Source organism: Rattus norvegicus, chromosome 3 (assembly GCF_036323735.1).
Source record: "Rattus norvegicus strain BN/NHsdMcwi chromosome 3, GRCr8, whole genome shotgun sequence".
In the NCBI taxonomy this organism is placed as follows: Eukaryota; Metazoa; Chordata; class Mammalia; order Rodentia; family Muridae; genus Rattus; species Rattus norvegicus.
The window spans coordinates 81,256,000-81,265,999 of record NC_086021.1 but is presented as its reverse complement, the minus strand read 5'-3'; the positions used below and the strand labels follow the sequence as shown (position 1 = coordinate 81,265,999).

The 10,000-nt window shown below is 44.2% G+C and overlaps 1 protein-coding gene across 1 annotated transcript; it reads left to right on the top strand.

Moving 5' to 3' along the window:
* Window positions 1-354: 354 nt before the first annotated feature.
* Ift70b (intraflagellar transport 70B) lies at window positions 355-2,926 on the top strand. The gene is given in 1 exon segment (NM_001127607.1): window positions 355-2,926. A coding segment is annotated over 1 exon segment (1,995 nt). The 5' UTR covers window positions 355-375; the 3' UTR covers window positions 2,371-2,926.
* The last annotated feature ends 7,074 nt before the right edge of the window (window positions 2,927-10,000 follow it).

Genomic DNA, 10,000 nt, shown 5'->3' with positions numbered 1-10,000 from the left:
CAAAGAAGCAAGCAAAGCAATTGAAACAAGCACATGATCCCTATCCCAGTGAAAGAACACAGACGCCCAATCACTGAAACACCGCAAAGAGTAGAAACTACATTTCCCAGAATGCAGGGCGATAACAAAAGTGATGCAGACCCGGACGTGGAGTATCCCTCTCTTAACTACCTAGAGATATTTTCTGTCCAGGCTCAACTGTTTCCCCACAGTCTAGAGTGTTTCTAAACTAATCCAGAAATTGATAGAACCGTGTCTTTTGATTCGCTTTTATTCACAACCAGGCACTTCGGTTGCATAATTGCTGCTGAACAGCTTCCGTTTCCGGTTGGCCCATTGCCTTGGAAACGAGGATGCAAAACAACCTAGGTGAATATGGCAGGGCTGAGCAGCTCTCAGATCCCCGACGGTGAGTTCACAGCGGTGGTGTACAGGCTCATCCGCGACTCCCGCTACTCAGAGGCGGTGCAGCTGCTGAGCGCAGAGCTGCAGAGGAGCCCCCGCAGCCGCGCAGGGCTGTCGCTGCTGGCCTACTGCTACTACCGCTTGCAGGAGTTCGAGCTCGCTGCGGAGTGCTATGAGCAACTGAGCCAGATGCATCCGGAACTCGAGCAGTACCGCCTGTACCAGGCCCAGGCGCTCTACAAGGCCTGCCTGTATCCAGAGGCCACCCGGGTCGCCTTCCTCCTGGACAACCCCACCTATCAGACTCGAGTCCTTCGTCTGCAGGCTGCTATCAAGTACAGTGAAGGGGATCTCCCAGGAGCCAGGAGCCTAGTGGAGCAGCTGCTGAGTGGGGAAGGAGCTGAGGACAGTGGAGGGGAGAATGATTATGATGGTCAGATCAACCTGGGTTGTCTGCTCTACAAGGAGGGACACTATGAAGCTGCCTGTTCCAAGTTCTTAGCGGCCCTGCAGGCTTCTGGTTACCAGCCTGACATTTCCTACAACTTGGCTTTAGCCTATTACAGCAGTCGGCAGTATGCGCCTGCTCTGAAGCATATCGCTGACATCATTGAGCGTGGCATCCGTCAACACCCAGAACTAGGTGTGGGCATGACCACCGAAGGCATCGATGTTCGAAGTGTTGGCAACACCATAGTTCTTCACCAGACTGCTCTGGTGGAAGCCTTCAACCTCAAGGCAGCCATAGAGTACCAGCTGAGAAACTATGAAGCAGCTCAGGAAGCCCTCACCGACATGCCACCCAGAGCAGAGGAAGAGTTGGACCCCGTGACCCTGCACAACCAGGCTCTGATGAACATGGATGCCAAGCCCACGGAGGGCTTTGAAAAGCTCCAGTTTCTGCTCCAGCAAAACCCCTTCCCCCCAGAGACCTTTGGCAACCTGCTGCTGCTTTACTGTAAATATGAGTATTTCGACCTGGCAGCTGATGTTCTAGCAGAAAACGCCCACTTGACTTACAAGTTCCTCACACCCTATCTCTATGACTTCTTGGATGCCATGATCACTTGCCAGACAGCTCCTGAAGAGGCTTTCATTAAACTTGATGGGCTAGCAGGCATGCTGACGGAGCAGCTCAGGAGACTCACCATACAAGTACAGGATGCAAGACATAGTAGAGATGATGAATCTGCCAAAAAGGCTGTAAACGATTATGACGAAACCCTTGAGAAGTATATCCCTGTACTGATGGCCCAGGCCAAAATCTACTGGAATCTTGAGAATTATCAAATGGTGGAGAAGATCTTCCGCAAATCTGTGGAATTCTGTAATGACCACGATGTGTGGAAGCTGAATGTGGCCCATGTCCTCTTCATGCAGGAAAACAAGTACAAGGAGGCCATTGGTTTCTATGAGCCCATTGTCAAGAAGAATTATGATAACATCCTGAGTGTCAGCGCTATCGTATTAGCTAACCTCTGTGTTTCCTACATTATGACAAGTCAAAATGAGGAAGCTGAGGAGCTGATGAGGAAGATTGAGAAGGAGGAGGAACAACTCTCCTATGATGACCCGGACAAGAAAATCTACCACCTTTGCATTGTGAATTTGGTGATAGGAACCCTTTATTGTGCCAAAGGAAACTATGACTTTGGCATCTCTCGGGTTATCAAGAGCCTGGAGCCTTACCATAAGAAGCTGGGAACTGATACGTGGTATTATGCCAAAAGATGCTTCCTGTCCTTACTGGAGAACATGTCAAAGCACACAATCATGCTGAGGGACAGCGTCATTCAAGAATGTGTCCAGTTTCTAGAGCACTGTGAACTTTATGGCAGAAGCATCCCTGCTATTATCGAACAGCCCTTGGAGGAGGAAAGAATGCACACGGGGAAGAATACGGTCACTTATGAGTCCAGAAAATTAAGGGCTCTGATTTATGAGATCATTGGGTGGAATATGTAATTGCGGCTGGCTATGACCTTTATCATGATGACTTTATGTGTAAATTTTCTCTTTTCCCTGTATCTAGCTTTTGCTATTTGTACTGCTGTCTGTGAGACTTTGTACAGCTTGATGTAACAAAAGAACTTAGATACAACCCACACTTTTAGATCACAGCAAATGTGATTGTGTAAGAACCCAAGCCCTAGAAGGTACTTAGAATTTTCAAAACTGAGAAAGATACTGTGTCTATCATGTTTCCTCCATCCTTCTGGTTTTGATGTATTTGGGCAACCTTTGTTACTCTGTTATTCAGGGACCAGGCACTAAGTTCAGAACTTAGAAGTCCATAATGTCTTTATAATCACTCCATGGATTGTGTTTTCTCCTTACACAACTCCCATGATTTTATAGAGAATTTAGAGTATTAAGACAGTTTTCCAATATAGATATAATATTTTGTCCAGATTAAATTTCTTAGGTAATAAATGGTTTTGCTAGATTTCAAAAGTCAGTAGACTCACTTAATAACTACAACACTAATAAATACTACAAAATAAATAATGAGAAAAGAAAATCTCTCGTGTCTAGCTCCATGAATTGGCGATTTGAAATTACGATCAAGTCATTTGGTTGCTGTTTTTTAAGTACTTTATTTTCATTTATCTCTCACAGTAACCAGGACCAGAAGTAACCAGAGAACTCGGGTTTTTTGTTTTTGTTTCTAATTCTCTCATGCAATACATCATGAATGCAGTTTCCCCTCCCTCCACTCCTCCCACATCCCCACACCCCCACAGCCCGTAGTGAGAATTCTGTAATTTTGGTTTCTTTTTAAAAATACAGAAATATTGTAAGAATGTGGTTTTCTTTAATCCCAGGTTCGGGATATGGGACTGCTTCAGAGCAGCAGACTCTGATTTACCTCATGCTCTGGGACAGTGTGGTATCTGGAATTCTGGGAACTTTCGGAGGGTATATTAATGCGAGGGCCCTGATAGGCGGGGCTAGTGGTTGCTCTGAGCAGTTGTGTGCAGCTTGTTAGTAGTCGTGCTCAAAAAAAAAAAAAAAAAAAAAAAAAGACATCGGATTCAGTCAGAGAGCTCTCTTTCTCCTCTCTATCCCTCTTCCCTATCTAGTGACAGAGGGTGAAATCTGGGAGATAAAGGGTGGGAAGAAGAAAATCCCCCAGAGTAGCAAAAGCAAGCTGCACTTCTCCCCCGATTGACTCCTCTTCCTGTAACAAATGAGGCTTCCCAGGGATAGCAACCAAGACTGCATAACATGTTGCAGTAAGACCAGTCACAAAGTCTCATAGCAGGGCTGAGTGAGGCAACCCAGGAAGAAAAGGGTCCCAAGAGCAGTCGAAATAGTCAGAGATGCCCCTTCCCCACCCTTACAAGTCCCACAAAAATACCAAGCTAACAGCCATAACATATTTGCAGAGGACTTAGCACAGACCCATGCAGGCTCTGTGATTGCTGCTTCAGCATCTGTGAGCTCTTCTTGGTTGACTCTGTAGGCCATGAAGAACATGCTTATTAACTACTACCCTTGGCTGTACAATTTAGAGTATGCTGCACTTTCCTTGTTTCAGGTCTTGGGTACAGAAAATTTTACTCCATTGCTATCACCCTGTCCAAAATAACCATTCCCACAACTGATGAAAAGTCCTGGAATGGAAGCTGATGTATTCATTGCTTCAATCCACGACCCCCAGTACTTTTTCTGGCCTCCCACTTAGATCTCTGCTCATTCTAATCAACTTATTTTATTTTTTGAATCCTACCAAAAAACAAACAAAATCCCATTTCTCAGACCCTTGTTCCTGTCTCTCCATAAATGTAAACCCAATCTGATCTGGTTAATAGGTTAAACCACATATAATTGTTGATTTTGAATTTCTCGCCTACATATTCAGCAGTTTCTTACATTGACCAAATTCCTTTCTATGCAGACAAAAAAGCCCCTGCTGTAATGTGAAGATGATTTTTCCCCTTTAGGGATAGCTTAGCCACAGTTATGGCATGTAGGTTCAGCACAGTGCCTGAGTAGGGTGGACTCCCGGGTGTTCACATTCTGTTAGAAAATACAGTATGACTTACTACGTGGACTAATACTTTGGGATGACGGCATCCGTAAGAATGAATTGGGATGACAGCATCCATAAGAATGAACTGAGCTGCTGACATTTGGCAGTGTTGGTTCGATCCCACACCGAGGAGAATCATAGAGGCCTCTAAAGAAACCACACTCCACAGCACATCTGTATCTCAGAAACGTTCTTTGATAACCTCTGCTGTGGCATGTAGCTCTGGCCCCTCTTAATTTCCACATCCCCATAAGAACTGGAAAGTAAATGAACTGCAATCTTATTCTCAACAATCAACATTAATTTTTCTCCCTATTTCCTCTCAATTTTTCTTCAAAAAAAAAAAAAAAAGAGTAATGTTAACCACTAAAAAGCAAATGTTCTCCAGATTCCCCTTGCAAACAGACCAGTCTTTCTTGGGTCAGTTTATTTATCCAGGTGCTGTTTGTGGTTTGCGTGTACGAGCGGCTTAATTTTTAGAACATAAAAATCTTTTCAGAGCAGTTCTTTAGCCCTTGCAGCTGAGCAGTTAGGATTTCCTGGTTAGTAATGCAGTCTGGTAATTCGACCTGCTCTACCTCTGAGTGAAGGAATGAAGCTCAATCAAGGCAATTGTCTCCTTCCTTACCCCTGCTCTCCAGACTTAAATGACAACAAATTCTCAGGAGTCAAGAGCCTGGAGCTGAGGCCTGGAGAAGCTTGGAGAGAGTGGCATTCTTAATCTTCCTGAGGTATTTACTAGGTTTTAGTCTTAGCATATTTATTCAAATACGTTTTGCATTTGTTTATTTAGTGAGTTCAAGTGTGCGTGTGCTGTGGTGCTAGTGTGGTGTGGAGAAATTTGCTGTGTCCTAATTCTAGAATGACTTTACAATGCCAGATCTTCCCCTCCTGATGACTACGGCTGGCACAAAGCACCGTTTCATACTCGTGGCGCACACATGGTAGTACTAAAAACACCTTTCTTGGGGTTGGGGATTTAGCTCAGTGGTAGAGCGCTTGCCTAACAAGCGCAAGGCCCTGGGTTCGGTCCCCAGCTTCGAAAAAAAAAAAAAAAAAAAAAAAAAAAGAAAAAAAAAAACACCTTTCTTGACAAAGGGGGGTGATTCTATTTATCAAGCTTTACTGTTTTAAGATGTCTTTGTAATACTGTCATATTCTTATTTTAAAGGGCTTGGATATAAAGTCCATAATAGGCCTGGCTCTCCTAATACACAGAATTTAAGCAATGCTACCAGAATTTTAAGGCAAAAGCTCCAATGACAGGAGCCACTTCAGTCTAGGCTCAGATACCCACAAGGTGCCAATCAAATAAATCAAGAGTGGTGAAAGGCTAAAAACAGATCTTCAGTTGACCACGCTAGGAAGAACGAGGAACTTGTGACCCCAAGTTCATCCTTGTGGGGATAACGGTGAGATTTTAATGTCTAGAGAGGCCTAGAGTTTAACAAACAGCAGGTGCTGCTTCAGGTCTGACGACTCCTGGGTTGTTTTTTGGGTTCTGATTGTTTGGGAAAGATGCCACGGTCATCAGCCAAGGGGAGCAACTGGACTCCTCTAAGCTAACTCCTCCAAGAATGGTGGTGGGTCTCATCTGAGATGGTGTGACCTGCAAAACTTGCTGTCGATCAGGGATAGTTTCAGAACCTTGTCAAAAGGGTGTTTATCCATCTTGAAATCCAAAGTAACTTTGGAAGAGTGACCAAAAAGGAAATAAGTCAGAAAAAAAAAAAAAAAAAAGAGCCAGAGGCCAGAGTAGAGCAGCATACGCCTTAATTCCAGCAAGTGGAGGGAAGTGGATCTCTGTGGGCTTACAGACAATGAGTGTTAGATCGGTTAGATCGTTTCTTGGTGCTACACATGTATCAAAGGATTTGGATTCAAGACAGCTGCTCTTTGAATGTGGTCTCAGGTACGGCGATGGTGCACTATCTGTGAAGGCTGGATATACAGGGCAAACTCATACCACTCACCAGAGGCAGACCAGCAGAAACCAGCATACCAGGGAGAACAGAAGTGGGCCATCTGCAGTGAGACGGCCGCTGCACAGAAGAGGACACTCGCTCCCCAGGGGGGACAGACCTGTTTAGAGGAACAGCTCAGATGGAATCCTCACAGAATTGTCGTGACGGGTTTTGCCCCACATTAGGATGCCTTGATGATGGTTGTGAGTTGGATGTTTTCTTATGGTTATTACCATTGATGTGATAAACAGCACACCCAGAAGCAGTCTGGGGAGGAAAGGGTTTAACTCCAGCTTACAGTTCCACATCACAGTGCATCACTGAGGGTCGGGGCAGACACGTGGAAACAGGAGCTGATGCAGACTTTGGAAGACTGCTGTTTACCGGCTTGCTTTCCCATGGCTCCCTCAGCCTGGTTTCTGTTTCCAGGACCACCAGCCTAGGGGTGGGTGGAAATACTGAACCCTCCCACATCAATCAACTTAAAAAATGCAGCAGTTTGTCCACAGGCTATCAGGTGGGGGCATTTTCTCTCCCCAGAGGACCCTGGCTTTCCGTTCTGGCAGCCTATCCCCATTTGATGCTTTTAGTCTCAGGTGTTACAAGTCCCCCAAAGTAACACCAATGTGTCTACAGCTCGAGTCACTAGTAAGTGCATTGTTAATGGGTGCTCCCTTCCCAGCAAATTAATAGGTGGCCTTTTAAGAGTTTTGTCCCCTGGGCTGGAGAGATGGCTCAGTGGTTAAGAGTACTGATTGCTCTTCCAGAGGTTCTGAGTTCAAATCCCAGCAACCACATGGTGGCTCACAACCATCTGTAATATACATTAGATAAATAAAAATTAAAAAAAAAGTTTTGTCCCCATCTCTCTAAGGATTTTTTTAAGTATGTGTATATGTATGTGCAAGTACACACATAAGCACATGTTCATGTGTCTAGGTACACTTGTGTGTGCACAGGTACATGCAGGAAACCCCAAGGTTAATGTTGAGTCTTCTTCAATTGCTTTATACCTTACTTTTCTCCATTTATTTACTTTGTGTCTATTATCCGCATGGTATTTTATCTGCATGGATGTCTGTGTACCACAAGCATGTTGTGCCTACAGGGTAGGGGACAGAAGAAGGCATCAGACCCCCTGGAACTGGAGTTGGAGACAGCAGTGAGTCCCATGTAGGTGCTAAGAATCAAACCCTGGTCATTAGAAGAGCAACCAGTGCTGGTAACTGCTGAGATATCTCTGAGAGAGGATGCTACTGGCGAGGTTTAAATGCAATCACAAGGAAATAAAAAGTTCTGTAAACAATGATTGGTTTTAAGAATGATTTATTTGTTCCCAGCACATCTTTAAAAATACACATGGGCATTTCTGTTTTAGAACAAGATTAAGAAAACCAGTGAGAATAAATTCTGAACATACACTGAAAGCATGGTATCCAGACTATGCGTTGAGCCCTTGTGAGACAAATGGCGTGGCTCAGTGAACTTGACAGGCCGGACTAGAACCTCTCAGGGATGTCACCGCCCACTACAGATCCACTTCTAGGCTGTAAGTGTGAAGGGGAGAGTTGTTTCCTATGCATTAGTTACAGCAGTATAATGGCTTACATACACATCTTAACCACATGTAATTCCCAAAAGATTGCTACAGTACCGGCCAAACATGTACTGCCATGGAGGAAGACTCAGGATAAGGTATTATTCAAGTCAAGATGTATCAGAGCCAAGTATTTCACAGGCCTAGTAAAAAAAACAAAAGCACAAGGCTGTATAGAACACACCTACTTCTCACAGGATTTGTTGCTATGCAGAAACAAAACACTCATTATTCGGAAGGCACCATCACACACAAAGAAGACGGACACGTGGTATAAGGACTAGGAACCCCACTCCTCCCCCCCCCCCCCCCCCCGCTTTACTCCTTAGAGAGCTGTGTGAGCAAAGCCAAAAGCATACAGTGGGTGTCTCAGGACTCGACAAGTATCTGCACTCGCCACCCTTCATCTCAGGGCTACTGGGTAAACGGTAGGAATGAGAAGTAGACACACATCTCACAGACTGACTCAATGTTTGAGTCCTGCATGTAACTGACTAAATACAGATAACCCAAACCAACACTGAACAGTGTTTCTGCATGCAGTCACCAAATCCTGCTGTGTCTTGAAGAGGAATTGCTAAACCATCTCTGCCATTTTAAATTGTTTCATGGAAAAAGAGAAAAATCCCAACAAGGCACTGTGAGCTTTTAGGGCATAGTGTTTAAGTCATCACTCAATAAATACCTATTTATTGAAACTTCACTGATACAGGCATGGCAGGACCTCTGTGTCAGTCAAAGGGATGGAGGTGCTTCACGGGACACACGCAGCGCTGCTCACCAACAGTACCAACATTGGCTGTTTTCCAAATGGCATGTGTGACCGAGCAGTCTTTGCTCAAGATCTTTCTCCTGTTTCCTTGCTGTCAGAAAGCAAACCCCTAGTATCTAAAAAAGCACTTCATCAAACAATGTATTATTATTTTCTCTTAAAAAATATTCTTTGGGGGAGGCAGCCTTTCACATTCACAGAACTTGTCGTAATTCTGTGAGGGTTCTTTGGCTCAGGTATGGTACCCATCTGTGATCTTTACTCCCTCCATTAAGGAGCTGATTGCACTTAGAGCGTGAGAATGTTCACTGGGATTCTCCAGGTTTGAAAGAGAATGTTTCAGAATCACAGACCCAACCCCACCTAGGCGTTTAGTCTTGATTTAAAAATAACCAGAGACCGATACAACTTAGCTTATGATATGTTCAGTTGTAAAGCCAAAGGGGTTTAGTCATAGTTAGGGTGTCTAGATAATGCTACATTAGCAGACTTATAAAAAATTATTTTCTACTTTCAAATCTGTGGAAGTACAGAGTAAAACAGTAAAGTTGAAAACGTATATGCATACAGAAGAAAACAGCCCCACACCTCCTTTGATTTAAAAAAAATCATAGGCTCATGTCCATTTTATTAATAATGTTTCTATAATCTCTTGACATTATACAAGCAGTTTTTACAGTTAAGTTTCACACTGAAGACAAATACTATTTGGCTTAAGGAACAGAAAGCTGAGTTACATCCTTCACGTCAGACACATACTTCAACAGTTTAAGAAAACCTTTTATACTTGCAGGACTTTCTTTCTTCAGTAAAGAGAAATTAGTAAGAATTCAATGACTCTGTAGGCAGATGGCTCATAATGGAACTTAAAGCCCTGATCCAAGCCAAGCCTACACAGCTGACAAAGCCAAGGGCAGAAAACGCGGAGCTCTTTAGCCCTAACCTGCACCTGCTGTGCTCCCTGCTTTCTCCTATTAAAGGCTAAGCCTCTGTTGAAATCACTGAAGATTAGGTGAAGGGAAAAACACTCAGAATTACTAACACGATTGACCCCCGTGTCTCATGCTCCTCAAACTGGAGATACACCTTCCACAGACAGCAACTGAGGCTGCCTCAAGTGTTGTGAGTGCATGGTGTGAGGCAATCCCTCTGCATCACTGCGCTCTGACAGTGCTACCAAAGCTGGCCCCACTTGGAGCACCACACTTCAGATTAGGACATCAGAG